Source organism: Callospermophilus lateralis, chromosome 3 (assembly GCF_048772815.1).
Source record: "Callospermophilus lateralis isolate mCalLat2 chromosome 3, mCalLat2.hap1, whole genome shotgun sequence".
NCBI lineage: Eukaryota > Metazoa > Chordata > Mammalia > Rodentia > Sciuridae > Callospermophilus > Callospermophilus lateralis.
The window spans coordinates 87622504-87639800 of NC_135307.1; the positions used below are offsets into that span (position 1 = coordinate 87622504).

Here is a 17297-nt window from a genome sequence, read left to right on the forward strand (position 1 = left end):
CAGTGGTCCCACCTACTTGGACATCCTTTTTTTGGCACATCTGGGTCATGGGTCTTGAGCCATCAGCCAGTGGACAGTCTAGCCCAGTTAGTATTCTCTCTTGGTGACACAGGGAAGGCTGACAGTAGCCTCAAAGATCAGGACAATTCAGAAGCAGCCTCTTCTTCTCTCCATGGCCATTGCTCTGAAATACCACCCCCCAGGAGGAGAGGTACCAACTTGAGACTTACTCTTGACCTTGGGGGAGGTTCATCTCTAGAAGGCTAAGGGCACAGGCAATCGTTTTACATTTCACATCTTCTCCAAACCCATTCTCAAAACTCCAGTCTCCTCCCTCCAGTCAAGAACTTTGTCACACCTTCTTCCTGTGAAAGGTCCTCAAATGGTTGACCTTTTCACACTTTCCTCTCTCTTTCTACCCCTACCCTTTGCTCCTTGTGTCTCATCCCCTATGAATGTTTGTCTTGGACTCTCCTCTTTCTTCCCCTTCTCCCTGGAATTCATTTGCTGTCAGAGATTACCCACCTAATCCAAGTCTGCCCTTGGCTGGCTGAATGTTACCTGAAGGAAAGGTGAAAATTATTATTTATTAGGCCTTGCAAATGGGTAATCTGATATAGTCCCTTGGTCACTCTCCCAGATCACTAGTATTATCTCCATTGCACAGATGAGAAAACTAAGGTTTGGGTTGAGGTAATTACAAGACCAAGAACACATGGCTAGGAAGTGCTGGGAGCCAAGTCCCTATCATGTTTATTCACCAGACTGACAAGAAAGGGTGGGCAGAACCCTCATCCCACCTCAGTGCTCCACCCAGCTCAGCCCCCTTGAAATTCTTCAGAACTCAGTGTCCCTCCGTGCCCATGCCCCTCCCCTTCCTTCTCACAGGGGCCTTCACATTTTATCTTCAGTCACTGCATCCTGTTCCTTCCTTGAACCGCCCCCCCTTCCCAAGCGAGGCCACGGCCAAGTCATCATTTGGTCTCCTTGGCCAGCTTCAGGCCTGACCTATGGGGAACCCACTCTGTCCGCGGGAAAAACCCGGAGCGGGCAGTTCCTTGTAGGGGCTCCCAAGAGAGGTGCACTAGGCCCCGCAGGGCGCCGCCAGCTGAGCGGGAATCCAGTCCTTAACCGCTGGCGCCCCTCGAGGGGAGGGGCGAAGGCGGAGGTGGTTCTGCGGCGGCATCTGTCCCAGGCGGGCGGGAAGCTGCTGCATTAAATTGTAAAATCGATTTATTGACCGGCAGGTGCGAGCAGCGGCAGATGGAGAGTAGCGCTGCCGGGGCGCATCTGCGGGGAGCGGCGGCATCGATCCTGGCCCCCTTTTGAAACCGTCCGTCCTGGTCCTTTCTGCCGGCTCAATCGCAATCCCTGCTCAATTGCAGGGCCAAGGTCCGAGAAACAGTGGCGCCTGAGTGGCTAGGATAGCTCGACGCCGTTCCCCTACCCCCTCCTGGCTGTAGGTCCTGGGCTGAGCCCCCATGGCTGGCAGACTTTGCCAGCCCCACTGCCCCAGTTGGCACGCGGCGGGTCGGGCTGACGCGTGGCAGCGCCCTGCGGCAGATGAGGCACGCGCCGGCCTCATTTCAATGTGAATGGATCGAATGGAGCAGCCATGTGGCAGCAACAGTTTGCAAATCTCCCCGCCTTCTGTGCAGCTCTCGGGCCGCTGCTCCCTGCACGTGGCCCCTTCTCCGCATCCACCACAACAGCGCCCCTCAAGGCTTAAGCGCTCCGCCCCAGCCAGGCCTGTTTCCCCGCCCCCAACCTGATCATCGGGCTCTGTGGCAGGGACCCCACTGTGTTTCTACCCTTTTGCAGTGTGCCGGGTCGAGAGCGCTGTCCCCTGGGAGGAATGGAGGGGCGGGGAATGAAGGGTAAAACTACTGGAGAACTCGGAGCTGTGCCCACGACTCTGCGCAAGGCTTGTAGGCCACACAGCTGGGAAGAAGTGCAGAGATATACGGCTCCGGCTCCGGACGTACTCCAGTGACCCGGGGTCAGTCTGAGTGCACTGCGGAAGGCAACCTTGGTGTTTCCTGGCTCCAGGTGCTAGTTCTGCCTGCTGCGGGAATGATGTGTAATGGTAGCGCAATAGCCAAGCTGAAAGGACCGCAAAGTAGAAGACCTCTTGGGGCGGGGGCTGTGAGCCTCGGTGTGAAGTCAGGCTTCCACCCTGGTCTGGCTTCCGACGCTGGGCAGGGTCGAGATTGAGGAACTGTGGATCCGAGAAAGACTCGCAGTTAGTGGGAGCCCAGGTTGGTCTGAACCAAGTCGAAGTCCACTCTCCAGGGCGTGGTCAAGCGTCTACATCAGTCATAGGATCAGTAGACTCTGACGAAAAGTCCCCAATCCAAGAGATCTGCGGCCTCTTTATCGCTTCCCTGCTTCCTACTCCTTTTTTGAGCCCCAAGAATGCAAATTTCATCCTTCCGCTGGAGTGTGGAAGTGAGGTGTTCCAGAATTGGGGTGTCTGTCCAGAAACACTCAGGCCCGTTCACTTGAATTCCCTGCCTGCTGCGCGACCCATTTGAGCTCAGCAAATTGGGCAAAATTCTACCCCAGCAAAATGGAGTGATGGTAGGTACTCAGGGATAAGGATGAGGTCCTGGCCAGGTAGTGAGCTTTTGGACAGCGCCCCATGCAAGCAGGTGTTTCTGGTAAGGAGGAAAATTTACTGTTTTCCTCCCAGGTTCAGAGACTATCTAGAACACTAGAATCTCTTGCAGTGATCCCAACTTTTGTTTGGTCCTTGACCATGGGCAAAACGTTTTGGGGATGTTAGTCCAGGTGTATATGAGGATAGAGAAAGTTCCAGATCTGCCAGTATTGATAGAGATGCCTCCTGGGGAAATGGATGTCTCTCTTGAGGGTCAGGGAAGTGCCACATCCAAAAAAAAGGATCATGTTTTTATGAACTCCCAGGCCAGGATTTAGGAATGGAAGCGGACAGAGCTAGGTGGGGCTGGATGCCAGCTCAGAGAAGAGCGAAGAGCACCTTCTGGCATCCTAGGCAGGTCTAGAGAGCCACAGAGTATTCACGGAGAGAGGATCTGGAAGCCCACTTGCCAGGATTGCCGGGAGGCACACTCTGGGCTCCCCCTCCCTCGGGCCTGGGACTCCGCCTGCCCATAACCTACATTAACTCTCGGAGCAGCCTGGGCCCATCTGCCGGCCCCCGCCCCACCTCGGTTCCCCACGCCAACCCGCTCGCGCCAGATGGTGGCTGGGAGGGGTGGCCGTGCGTGGGGGACCCCGGAGCCCGTCGCCTCACCTCGCCCCTCCCCCAACCCACGCTCCCAACCTCTTGTATCTCATCCTCCCGCCCCCCAATCCTCCACCACCACCACCCGAGTCAAAAAATCAGACCATGCTTGGCATTGGCAGCTGTTGGGCTCCGCGCTGCGCCCCCCTCCCTGCCTGCGGCCTCCCCCGGGCCCGCGACGCGTCCCCGCTCCCCCCGCACTGATCTTATCGTTCGGCGACAGCCATCACTGAGCGGGCGGGCTGACAGCTGAAGCCACAGGGCCCCCGCCGCCCTCAGCGTCGCAAAGAGAGAGAGACCTCCCGGGCACCCTCGAGACTGGGAGAAGCTGGCCCTCGCGGTCTGCGGCCTCCAGGGATCACGCCGGGTTCCGGGAAAGCAGCTGCGCCGCTGCCTCTCGAAGTGAGGCCACCCGGGAGAGTCGCGCGGGCGAGACGAGTGAAGCCGCCCCAAACTCAAACAACTCGGTGCGACTCTAGTTCCACCTCACATCCTGCCCTATGAAGGAGAGTACTCGGACCTGCCTGGTCTCGGTCCCTCACCTTGACTCTCCAGTGGCCCGAGTCAACTCTGGAGTCAGGAGAGTTCCTCCCTGCCCCAGCGGAGCTACAGGACGCGGGCGGGGGCTTGGGGTTGCTGGAGTGGGGGGACAGGGTGGGCAGTAGGCGATGGAGCTGAAGCTGGACCCAGGTGAGGGAGGCCCTGAAGGAGGAGTCAGAACCTCATTAGCATACAGCTGAGGACGCGCCCCCCTCCTACCTCGGGGACCACGCCCCGCCTTCCCCCACCTCGGGGACCAAGCGTCTGGGCACTGGCACGAGCCAAGCCCAGGCTGGGGTCAGAAGTGAGTAGGCACGCGCTGGGCACGCCCCTGCAGCTAGAGAGGGAGACGCCCACCAGGTATACTTGGAAGACCAGAATCTTTAGACGCTTGGCTCCTCGCCTTGCTCCGAGTGGTCACTGAGAGGTTAATGCGTGCGTTGGCTTCAGGGCTGAGCAGGGGACGCTAGGTGGGTGGGCGCTGATAGGTTGGAGGCCGATGAGGCGAGGACTCTAGAAGCTCCGGGAAAGAAAAGAAGGAAATAGAGGTCCTCCGGCTCTGGTTTTCGCTTTCTGGGCTTAAGTTCTTTTTACTTGCTCCAAGACTGCAGGTAAATAGCGCCCGCAGCCGAGGCACCGCCTACGGGGACTCCCTAGTGTCTCCGCCTCCTGGACCATCCGGGAACCACCCGCTGACCCCCCTCTGTTTCCCTCGGCCACCCTCCTATCCTCCGGCAGCCAGGGTCTCAGCCCTTAGCCAGGCGATCATCTCGGCACGCGCAGAGCTGGGGGGTGGGGACCCAGTGTTTCAGAGAGGAACCAAGGGGCGGGGACTTGCGCGCGACTGGCTAGCGGGGGGGAGGGGGTAGCGGGGGCGGAGGCCCCCTCCGGTCGGTGCTGGGACTGTAGCAGCTAGAAGCCCGAAGGGGAGGGGAGAGTGACCATGAGTCTGTCTGAGTGACAGGCGGCGAGCAGAGGAGCCAATATATATAAGGAAGGCTCCGGAGCTCGCAGGTTTCAGTAGCGGCGCTGTGCGCAGGCCAGGAACACGAGGCCAAGAGCCGAAGCTCAAGCCGCTTCGGTGCAGTGTACCTCGGCATCAGCCCACTTGCAGCCCTAGGATTAGCTCGAGGACACGTCCTTATCACTGCCGCCGCCCAGTCGCCCTCACCTGGATTACCTATCGAGGCAGCTGCAACGGAGCTAGGGAGAGGGCGACAAGGGAACAGCATACCGAGAGAAGCCAGTTTTTTCAGGAATCCTGTTGGCTGGAGGACGCGCGGGAAAGCGGCATCCCCAACAGAACCAGGTTCAGGGCCGGCGAGTGGAGAAAGCGACGCCCCAGGGGATGGCAGCCGCGGTTAGGAGCGCCTTTGGCTGGGCGCTACTGCTGCTGGTGGCACTTTGGCAGCAGGTAACGTCCCGCGCCCTCTCCGCCCCCTCCCGCCACGCTCCGGGCCTGAGCCCCGGCGCCCGCTGAGCTGACCGCTCCTCTCCCTCCTTCCCTCGGTCCCTGTGCAATAGCGCGCGGCGGGCGCAGGCGTCTTCCAGCTGCAGCTGCAGGAGTTCGCCAACGAGCGCGGCTTATTGGCCAGTGGGCGGCCGTGTGAGCCCGGTTGCCGGACTTTCTTCCGCGTCTGTCTTAAGCATTACCAAGCTGTCGTCTCTCCCGGGCCCTGCACCTTCGGCAGCGTCTCCACGCCGGTATTGGGCACCAACTCCTTCACAGTCAAGGATGACAGTAGCGGCGGGGGCCGAAATCCTCTCCAACTACCCTTCAATTTCACCTGGCCGGTGAGCACAGCTTGGGTGCATTGGGAGGTCACGGAAGCCGAAAGGCGGGAGTGCCCTGGGACCAAAGCCCTCTCCCTAGAATTCCTCCCCGCTTCCTCAAAAACGCCCAGGGACGCATTCTCTCCTGGCCCTTTCTTTTCTATTCTCTCCTGGGATCTCATCCATGGAGAAGGCTCTCACCAGTCGCCGCCTCCCCAGTTTTACGCCTCCCCCCAAAGCTCTTGGGACACTGTTTGCATTATCTACCACCCTGGCTTAGCAGAAATCACCCCCTACACACCATGGCTTTCACTTACACTCCTCCATCCTTCATCCCTCCCCCTACTCTTGGGTTCTCTTCTCGTTTTCCCAGCTTCTGCGCTACACTGTTGGCAGACCCGTTATGTTGACCCTGGCGCAGTAACTATATCCTGCAATTAGATTAATTAAATCGGCTGCCACAAGGCACCCCCTTCTCTCTCGCCCTGCTCATCTCACTCTCTCTCTCGGTCCCCCACCCCCTTTCACTTCCCAGGGTACCTTCTCACTCATCATAGAAGCTTGGCACATGCCAGGAGACGACCTGCGACCAGGTGAGTAGCTCTTCTTCAGCCACAGGGGGGCGACACCGCACAGCGCCGAAAGAGTTAACCTGTTATAGGCGGGGGAAGTGCGGGGTTGGGAGTGGGGGGCAGGACGCTTAGCTTGGCCTGGAGCTGCGCGCCGCGCTGGACGCTCTGATTCCGCTTGCTGCCTGGACTCAGAGCACAATTGCGTTTCCTGAGGGTTATTTTTGGCGTGGGAACGCGGGGAGCACGGCGGTGAGAAAGGCTGAAGCTGCCAGCACCGCTGACGGGCCCCTTCCTGTATTTTACACCTTTCGTGAATTCCGCTCCTTTGGAAAGGGAATAATGGCTTTGGGATGTTGTTCTGACACAGAGGAAAAGGATATTTCAGCAGCACAACAATTCTCACTTTGAAAAGGAAAAAGAAAACCATTACCTACCTCTGGGGGCAGAACCAAAGGACCCCCCTGCTCCCAGTCCTTCTTGCCCTGGGAAGCTTTTCTTTTTCTTTCTTTTTTTCCCTCCCGTTTTTTCCACTCTGTCTGCTTTTCCTCTTTCTCCTCCCTATCTGTCTCCAGAACACTGGGATATCCTAACATCCTTCTATTGTCCCCTTTTTGAATGATATCAGGTCCCCTGCACATGCATATACATAGAGCAGCTGAACAGTAGGACTTGTGTCTCAGGGTCCCTCTGGCCTGTGCTTGCTGGCAAGTGGGGGTCATATGGTCAACTAGGCTGATTTGTTGGCTGACCATTATAATCACAACTGGGGAGAGGGGCACTGGCCAGTAAGTTACCTGCACTCTTGGGACAGGCTGCCTTACCTTGACCTGACCCTCTGTCCTTTCAGAGGCCTTGCCACCAGATGCACTCATCAGCAATATTGCCATCCATGGTTCCCTAGCTGTGGGTCAGAACTGGTTACCATATGAGCAAAACAGCACACTGACAAGGCTGCGCTACTCTTACCGGGTCATCTGCAGTGACAACTACTATGGAGAAAACTGCTCTCGCCTATGCAAGAAGCGCGATGACCACTTCGGCCACTATGTGTGCCAGCCAGACGGCAGCCTATCCTGCTTGCCCGGTTGGACTGGGGAGTACTGTGATCAGCGTAAGCAGCCAAGCCCCTATAAGTGCATAAGGGAGGTCCCCCAGCAAGCATGGTGAACTTTTCTTGGCTTCTGCCTATCTCCCTCACAGAGCAAGCCTGGGCTACCTACTAGCTGGCCTCAGGGCCACCTACGGATGCTGAGCAGGGGCTTGTGCTCAGACCTCCTCTCTCTTCCTAATCCTCCTCCCCATCATGCCAAAGCCCACAAAGAATCCCCACATTGAATTCCATCCAGCATGGATTCTTTTTCCCTGTGTCATTGTTTCCCTTTGAGAAGACATGGCTTCTCTGGGAGGCTGAGATGGGGAAGTGAGCCCAGGATAGCAGGGGTACCCCCAGGCTTGGAGGGGAGAATGGAGCGTCAGCATCCTTGGTACTCCATCCTCATCCAGCCCTGTCTTCTTTCATCAGCTATTTGTCTATCTGGCTGCCATGAACAGAATGGCTACTGCAGCAAGCCAGCTGAGTGCCTGTGAGTAAAGGACAGGAAGTGGGGCAGGGAGCTCTGCCTTGGCCAGGCCTCTCATCTCATTCTCAGCCTCCTTTTGTCCCACAGCTGTCGCCCAGGTTGGCAGGGTCGTCTCTGCAATGAATGTATCCCCCACAATGGCTGTCACCATGGCACCTGCAGCATCCCCTGGCAGTGTACCTGTGACGAAGGTTGGGGAGGACTGTTCTGTGACCAAGGTGAGTCAGGGAGGGAGAGATGAGGCAGAGTTCGGAAATGAGACACATTGTCTGGACCCTTCTTCCATGGCAGCTGCTAACTTGGCTTTGCCATTGTCCTTCAAGGACCTTGGGACTTTTTAAAGAATCTTTACAACTAGCCTTGAATAAGTTTGTGGGTCCTTTCCCAGGTGCTAGAGAAACCTGGTGGTTAAAGAAGCCAGGAGGGTGACAGATTGGCAGCCTGGAAGTTGCACTCATAAATTCTAGCAAAGCCAAAGGGAAAGAGATGCCAGGCTTAGTTCCTCTTTCTGCCTTGTAGTTACCTATTAACCCTCTGAATGTTTGCTTACCTTGCAAGGCTGTTTGAGCAGCTCTCCCCTAAACAGCTGTCTGGTGGGGTGTGCCCACCAGCCGCTCAGGGCTGTGGCTGAGGTGGGCCTCTGGGTGGAGGGAGTGACATCCAACTGACTTTTCAGTGTGGGCACAAACAACCTCTCCTTCTCCCCCTGTGGCACCTGCCAGGCAGCTGCTTCAGCCCATGCAGTCTCTGCTTGACATTTGGGGCTAGTCATTCTTCTGACTGTACATGAATCTTTGAGCCCCGATTTTGGGGAAAGGTCTTTCTTTCTACATCCTAGTAGCCAGCTAGAGCATGTGCCTCCCATTTTCAGAGTCCTTTGGTGTGCCAGAAACACCTTTGCTGCCTCAGAGATACTATACAAGACTGGTTAGAGTGGGGAGGGATTTTCCAGGCTTAAAGAACTTGCCTGGGCCCTGACTTGCTATTGACAAGGGAGCGAAATTAGGTCCCTGTACTGTATTGTGTTTGTATGTGTGTGTATTCCTCTCCTCTCCATTCCCCCAACGCCAACACACACACACCTGGTTCCTACTCATTCTCTCTCCTCTGTCCACATTTGATTCCAGGTGACACAATCATATACTCATCATATGCAAACACAGCCCTCACAGTTTCTATATTTGCTCTGTCTGGTTCTCCCTCCCTACCCTTCCCCAATAAGAAAACAAATACTTACAATTCAAAATACCCTTTTAACACCTCCTCCTTTAAAAAATGCTTGATCATTGGGGCTGAGGCTATAGCTCAGTGGCAGAGCACTTGCCTAGCATGTGTAAGACACTGGGTTTTGATCTTTAGCACCACATAAAAATAAACACATAAAATAAAGGCATGCTGTCCATCTACAACTGCAAAAAATTTTTTTTAATTAAAATAAAATGCTTGTCACTACCTACCTATGGTAGTTCTTATCTACCCTGGACCATTTTCACCTGTTGAAATTTTACCCCTTTTCAGGTTTCTCTTGGCTTCTCGCCCTCCATGGAGCCTTTTGTGACTTCTTCCCTGACCCAAGGCCTTGCTCTCCTTTCCTCTGCCTCTTCCTATCTTCACCCTCCTCTGGCTGCAAGTGTTTATCAGCTTACCTGGCAGGAAGTTATCCAATTGTTTTATCAGCCTTGATTGATTGCATTGGTCATATTGGTTCCAGGTGCATCAACATACATTATTTCATTGGCAGGGAAGGAACGATAATTGTGCCTGGAAGACTGAGTTGAAGCCTCTTTGGGCCAAACATGGGGATGAATTTACACTATAAGGAGCCTGGAGGTGGGAGTATCTCTGGCTTTGCTCAGCTGGTTGGTTTCTGTCTCTGCAGATCTCAACTATTGTACCCACCATTCCCCGTGCAAGAACGGTGCAACATGCTCCAACAGTGGCCAGAGGAGTTACACCTGCACATGTCGCCCAGGTTACACTGGTGTGGACTGTGAGCTGGAACTCAAGGAATGTGACAGCAATCCTTGTCGCAATGGAGGCAGCTGTAAGGTGAGGCCCAGGCCAGAATAAGAAACAGAAGTCTAGCCAGGTGGTATCCAGGTATCTCCAGTCTAGGCAGCCAATTGATGTGCAGTCATGGATAGGTGCTGTGGGCAACTGGAGCCCAGCACTCCCATCACACACCCCCAGGGTGTGACTTTTGCCCTTTATGTTTTTTCTCTAGGACCAGGAAAATGGCTACCACTGCCTGTGTCATCCTGGCTACTATGGGCTACACTGTGAACATAGCACCTTGACCTGTGCTGACTCCCCCTGCTTCAATGGAGGCTCCTGCCGTGAGCGTAATCAAGGGGCCAGCTATGCCTGTGAATGTCCCCCCAATTTCACTGGCTCCAACTGTGAGAAGAAAGTAGATAGATGCACCAGTAATCCATGTGCCAATGGTAAGTTCACTTGCTTTGCTAAGAGCCTTCTGGGGAGGAGATGCTGAACAGCCAGGCACAATGATGTATGCTTTAATCCCAGCAACTGTGAGGCAGAGGCAGGAGGATTGCAGATTTGGAGTCACCGATTTAACAAGACCCTCAGCAACTTAGTGAGACCCTATCTCAAAATAAAATAAATAAGTACATAAATAATAAAAGGGATTAGGGATGGAGTTCAGTGGTAAAGTGCCCCTGGATTCAATCCCCAGTACATAAAAAGGTACTGAACATTCTAGATGCCTTGTGCCACACTGTTCTATGTGGGCACCAAGAAAGATGAGGCCTCCAAGAGCAGGGCTGACTGCATCCATTACTAGCCTCCTTTGAGGATGGACATGAAGCCTCCAACATCCCTTTCTCCATCTCAGAACTTCCTGGCACCACAATTTCTTCATCATTGAATGGGAAAATATAATTCCTATTCTCTGTCTTTGATGTGGCTGTGAAGATGAAATGAAACAATGATAATTAAATTTATTTGAGCAGTTACTACTTACCATCAGGTGCTCTTGCCTTCATGAACCTTCCTCCCTAACCCTCAGAGGTATTCTATGAGGGGATAGCGGAGGCTTAGGGATAAGGTAAAGTGACAGGCATCAGATCCCCAGCTAGAGAGAGCCAGCTGAGATTCAAACCTAAGCATATATGTCTTATTCCAAGGTTTTACAAAATGCTAGTTATTTTTATATACGAGTCCACTGAGGCATAGAGAAGTAGGTTCACCCCAAACTCTAGGTCTCTTGGGTCTTTGCACAGTTCTCTCTTTGCAGTAGATTCTGTCCATGTTGGTTGTATGCATGGAGATGGAAGGGCTCAAACTCACTGCTGGGATGGGTCCCCCACTCCCTGCACCTGGAGATTCCCAGACTTTTGTTGACTTGTGCTCTGTCTTCTCACAGGGGGCCAGTGCCTAAGCAGAGGTCCAAGCCGCATGTGCCGCTGCCGTCCTGGATTTACAGGCACCCACTGTGAAATTCACATCAGTGACTGTGCCCGCAGCCCTTGTGCCCATGGTGGCACTTGCCATGACCTGGAGAATGGGTTCATGTGCACCTGCCCTGCTGGCTTCTCTGGCAGGCGCTGTGAGGTGCGGATACCCAGTGATGCCTGTGCCTCAGGGCCCTGCTTCAATGGGGCCACCTGCTACACTGGTCTCTCCCTGGACAACTTTGTCTGCAACTGCCCTTATGGCTTTGTGGGCAGCCGCTGCGAGTTCCCTGTGGGGTTGCCACCCAGCTTCCCGTGGGTGGCTGTCTCCCTGGGTGTGGGGCTGGTGGTGGTGCTGGTGTTGCTGGGCATGGTAGCAGTGGCTGTGCGACAACTGCGGCTTCGGCGACCAGATGATGGCAGCAGGGAGGCCATGAACAACTTGTCGGACTTTCAGAAGGACAACCTGATCCCTGCTGCCCAACTCAAGAACACAAACCAGAAGAAGGAATTAGAGGTGGATTGTGGCATGGACAAGTCCAACTGTGGCAAACAGCAGAACCACACATTGGACTATAATCTGGCCCCAGGGCCCCTGGGGCGGGGAACTTTACCTGGAAAGTATCCCCACAGTGACAAGAGCTTAGGAGAGAAAGTACCACTGCGGTTACACAGGTGAGTTGCGCTTGAAGGCCCAGGGCCTGGTCACGGACTCCTAGGTGGTCTTGCCCAGGCTCCTAGGTAACGGAGGGAGACTGGCTCCAGGCCCTGACTGCTTTTAAACAAATGGGGTTTTGTTACTGACTGGAGGATCCTATGGCAAAGATTTCTGCTAGGAGACTAGGTGTAGTGATATAAGTGGTATAATCACAGCTACTTGGGAGGCTGAGGCAGGAGCATCATCTGTTTGAGATCAGTCTTAGCAACATACAAAGACTCTATCGCCAAGAAAAAAAAAATTCTATAGGGGTCCTTTGCTAGGGAAAGTCCTCTCATTCATTCTTTCATTCATTCATTCACAAATGTCCAGGACCCATAGAGTTTCTCTTATGACTTCCATTTTCCATGGTGTGGCTCTAGTAGCTAGGCTGACTTTCTAGATGTTAGTGGTATGGTTGGGGTCCTGTAGCTCTCAGGAGCCTGTTGACAACTGCCCCCCTTAAAAGGCCACCATTGGGTACCTCTGGCCCATTTCTTCCCCCCCGGACCACCTGTGTAAGTGCTCTTTGGCTCTACAGGGTCCAGATTATTGCCCCTGCCCTCCCCCTATCTTTCCTTCCTTCTCTCCCTCACACTCACCCGGTCTTATGTTCCCTCAGTGAAAAGCCAGAGTGTCGAATATCAGCGATATGCTCCCCCAGGGACTCCATGTACCAGTCTGTGTGTTTGATATCAGAAGAGAGGAACGAATGTGTCATTGCCACGGAGGTGAGTGTTAGACTTGCCTTCCCTGCCAGCTTGTCCCCCGCCGCTTTGTGTGGATGGGAAAGTGGTCTGGTCACTCTTGACCCCATGAGCCACTCCTGGGGGTCGATCAGAACCCCTCCTTGGCAGACCACATTCAGTGGTTTTTGGTCTCTGCTGGCCTTGTTGCTAAAGAGGGTTTGAAACAGGAGTCAGGTGGCACATTTGGCCTGGTCTCTCTTGCTGCATTGGTTCTAGGCAGGGAAACCACGGTACCTGGCCATTTCCCAGGTGCTGGTGGGTGAGAATGGTTGCCTCATGACCTCTTCTCACTTCTCGGGATTCCTCCACTGGACTACCTCATGAGAGCAAGCTCCCAGGCATCTGTTTGTGTTGGAGTAGAAGCCTAGGGGAACTGTCTTCCCTTCCCATCTTCCCTGTCTGCTCCATTGGCTTCTCCCAGGAAGGTCCAGGGAAGTTCCAGATGAAATGCTTATGCCCAGAGTAACACATTTCCCCATTTGTACCTTCCACAGGTATAAGGCATAAGCCTACCCAGAATACCCCAGCTTTGGCCCAGCAGCTGGACCTTCCTTCTGCATTGTTTACATTGCATCCTGGATGGGACGTCTTTAATATGCACCGTGCTGCTCTCAGGAGGAGGAGGGGATGGCATGAACTGGACAGATTGTGAACTTGCCAAGAGATGCACCGCCCCTGCATACCTTTGAGTATCTGTCTGGCATCAGATTAGCAGCTGTGCCAGTCAGGGGAACAGAGGAGAGGAGAGGTGCCACTTGGGCCTGCTCTTTCAGCAGTGGCCTTCAGAGGGCTCCTTCTGGGGCTCTGGCCTGTTTTCTTGAGAGTGGCAGTGGCCCCATGGGGCTCGGAGCTGCTGTGGCATCCATTGGCATCTGTGTTTCCCAAGTGCCTTTGGCCCAGGCTCCAAAGTGATAACTGGGCCCAAATCAGAAAGGAGAAAGGGGGCCAGTAAGGGCAGGTCTTCCTTTGGGCTTGAAAGCCACTGGGTACAGCTCTTGTCAGGGATTGCCCTGCAGGTGAAGGAACACAAGAAGAAAGAGGAGCACTTTCTGCCCCATGCCTCTAAGCACTGCATGTGGGCCTTGCCTGGAAATGCCACCCAGCCTCTTGCTGGCCTAGGCCCACTGGGCAAGAGCATTGATAAATCTTACCCAGATTCTACCACCTTCTGGTCCTGGGAGCAGATGGGGTGAGGGCCTGACCCTTCTGCCAGCCAGGGGTGCCACTGGTGAGCTCAGGGCAGTTATGTTGGAAATGCCAACAAGGGAGAAATCAGGTGCTGCTGTCACCTGAGCTTCTTCTTGCCTCAAACCCATTCCTACAACCATGAGCCTGGGCTCCGCCCATGCCCATTACTGCTCCCAGACCACTCCCGAAGCCCATCTTCAGAAATCAATAATATGAGTTTTATTTTTTTTTGTAGTTTATTTTGGAATCTAGTATTTCGATAATTTAAGAATCAGAAGCACTGGCCTTTCTACATTTTATAACATTATTTTGTATATAATGTGTATTTATAATATGGAACAGATGTGTATAGGAATTTATTACTTCTTGGGTCCTGTCTTTGTTGTGGTAGGAATGGGAATTCTCCAGCCTTCTCACCCCAAAGAATTCTTAACACCCCTTTCTCATACTGCCACCAAGTGCCCCACTGGGACCTGTGCATACACTTGAATTTGACATGTTATATGAAGAGCCCTTGTTCCCATCCAGTCACTTGGTATTTGTGCCAGTTACAGGAGCATGCATCTCACCCATTTCACCCCCATTCTGGGCCAGCCTTCCTTGCCTGATGACTCTGAGGCTGGTTGCTACTCCCCACTTTCTCCTTTATGCTTCCAGTACTCCTTGGGGAATATTTTCCCTGCTCAGAATCTCCTTCTTTCCTCAAGCCTGAAAAAGCTTATGTGGAGATCCTTTGTCCTGTCCCTCTTTCTCCTTTTCTTTCTTTTTTTTCTTTTTGGTATTTGGTATTGACCCAAGTGCACTCTACCACTGAGTCACATTCCCAGCCCCTTTTATTTAAGACAAAGTCTCACTAAGTTGCCAAGGCTGGCCTCAAACTTATGATGCTCCTGCTTCAGCCTCCTGCGTAGGCATGCACCACCATACACTGCCTGTGTTTCTTTTATCCAACAAGATTCTCTTTTCAGAGAATGGGGTCTCTGAGCCATGAAGATATCTGGGGCCTTTCACCTGCTGTTGCAAGGTTTCATGTGGACTGTACCTGCTCTTTTCTTAGTGCCAGTGGGGAACTGGTCTTTGAGGGGTTGGGATAGGGGTTTGCCTTGGGTTTGTCCTTCTTGCAGGTAGACAGAGAATAGAGGGTCTGGTTTCCTTGTTAGCTCAGAGCTGCTGGAGTTTACTGGAGACTGTAAAGAGGGGAGGAGTTGGAGCCTGGGTTTCTCTGACTGAGGCACTAATGAGGGAGTTTCCAGTCTACTCCATGCCCAGTTTCCTCTAAGGCACAGGATAGTCCCTAGGGTGCCAGAGTCCTCTCTTTACAGCCACAGACATACTCTATGGAGAGCAAATGATGACAAAATGAGCCATTGATAAAAAGCTGAGCAGATGCTCCCAGCTCTCAGCCTGTCCACAGAAAAGCAAAATAGACCCACCAAATACCTCACTCCTTGTGGAGTCCAAGTATACACAGTGAACTTGCCTCCCCTTTTCTCCTCCCCTGACCCTGGACCTTAGTGTTTGTGCCAGTTTCAGGAGCATGCACAAGCTTCATGCCTTGCTCATCGCTCCCTGTTCCCTTCACTGCACACACAGGGTATCAAACAGGAAAGCACTCAGGGAACTGTTCCCACAGCCTGAGCCGGCAGCAGGGGGAAGAACAACACGACCTCACTCTTCCTGCCCAAAATGAAACAGGAAAACAGCTCCCGGGCCCTGGGGGGCGGGGGAAACTGGGCTGGGACAGAAGGCAAGATGACGAGGCTCCCATGTGGGGGACAGGTAGGACACCCGCAGGACTGCACGTCCACACAACCAGGCTGTGCTGGGCTGCACGAGAAGAGCCTTGGAGTCCTGGCTGCTGGCTAAACTCACTCACCAAAACCTCCCAACATGTTGGCTTCTTGGGCAAATTAAGGACCATGGATGTGGTGTGGGCTGCAGGTTGGAGCCCAGGCTCTGCTACTTCAACTCAGCAGAAGCCAGGCCAGGCACTTGGGGTGCAAACAAGCCACAGCTTGCCTCTCCTAGGGATTTCCTGAAGGTCACTGAGGATCCAGTCCCTTCTCATAGGAAAGGTACTCGAAGCTTTCCTGACCATTTGAATGTACAGGTGTACAGACAGAACTAGACCATGACTCTAAGTTAACCATGAATTTCTTTGCATGGGTTAGCAAATGCTCATGTTTGGTGTGCATGCATATTTCACAAGAGAACTCTGAGCTTAGTATCAGTCTGGAGCCAGTATGCTGCCTAGAGAATCAATCTGACCCCACCGTGACCTCCAGCCCTGAGGACAGCGTCTTTTCCAAGACTTCTTCAACTCTACCTGGAGATCACTGTGGAACAGTTAGGGAGGGGCTGTGAAGAAGGCTTGTACAGACAAGGCCTGCCTCAGGGTTGAGCTGGTAAGAGGGCAAAAGAAAAAGGGACCGAGGCCCATATCTACTTCCACTTAGGCTAGATGAGGACGCTTGACTCAACTGGGTAGTAAGGAGGGCCCATCTCTGACCTGGTCCCACAACGCCCGCCCTCAGTAGACTATTTCCCTGCAGTTCCCCCACAGCATCAGCAGATTCACGTGGCCTTCTACATTCCGGGAAGGGGATGGAAGTGATTCACTCAGGGAACGGTGACTGTCCCTTCCCGGGGAGGTGATGCGCCTGGGAGGTCCCAGTGGCCTTTCCCGAGAGGCCGCGCCCTCCCTCGCGCCCAGGGCGCACCGCCTGGCCCTGTGGCCCAGATAGATCCCGGCAGGCCTGGAGCTGCAGCGGAAAAGACAGGTGCGCCCGCTTGCCCGGGTCAGCCCTCCACCTGCCTCCTCACGCCCTGGAGCTCAGAGGCTCCCTGCCCCCCGCGCCCTTTGTTATAGCCCGACTTCCTGTTTGCGGCCGCCGACCCCGGCTCACTTCCCGGGCCGGGAAAACGTCGAAGGCCGCAAGTTTCTCGGAGACTCGTCGGCCCCCTGGGCTCCTCCTCCTCCTTTCCCAAATCCCGCCCCAACCTGGGAGTCCGCGCGGGGCTGCTGCTCCGAGAAGCCCTAGTTGCGAGTGGAACCGCGCGGCCCGAGGTCTGACACTAGAGGGCGCTGTGCGGCCTTGGGGCTGGGGAGGGCTGCCGCGGTCCGGAGCCAACCATACCAGCCGCGGAAAAGCAATGTCCAAGCCGACGAAAGCTTGTATCTTTTGCGTTTGGGGGCTTTAGAGAGCTCTGTCAGGCTCGGTGCCCCTAAGCCGAGGGGTAAACTGGAAGGAGCCTCGTGCGATACTTTCCTCCAAATATCCCCAGGGATTCTAGAGGAGCAGCAGAGCTGCAGCACCTGCTCCAGCTAGCGCAGCAGCCGCCTCCTGGGCTCGGCCAGTCAGTTTTCCTCCCCACAGTTCTGCCACTTTCATCCAATGGGCAGCCAGAATGGAAGGGAATGGGGACTGGACAGAAACTGTTGAGTTAGAGGGCTGAAGCTCCCTTCCAGCACCACCCCTCATTGCCAGGTGATCTACTGGGATAAGTCCATCCTTTACTT

General features: G+C 54.3%; 1 protein-coding gene across 1 annotated transcript; it reads left to right on the top strand.

The window, feature by feature from the left end:
- The first annotated feature begins 4837 nt into the window (after nucleotides 1–4837).
- Nucleotides 4838–14132, top strand: Dll4 (delta like canonical Notch ligand 4). The gene is made up of 11 exons (XM_076850574.1): nucleotides 4838–5219; nucleotides 5330–5599; nucleotides 6114–6171; nucleotides 6998–7261; nucleotides 7673–7733; nucleotides 7818–7948; nucleotides 9610–9779; nucleotides 9955–10174; nucleotides 11116–11818; nucleotides 12463–12571; nucleotides 13084–14132. The coding sequence occupies exons 1-11, from the start codon at nucleotides 5154–5156 to the stop codon at nucleotides 13087–13089; spliced, it is 2058 nt and encodes a 685-aa protein (XP_076706689.1). The 5' UTR covers nucleotides 4838–5153; the 3' UTR covers nucleotides 13090–14132.
- Nucleotides 14133–17297: the final 3165 nt, after the last annotated feature.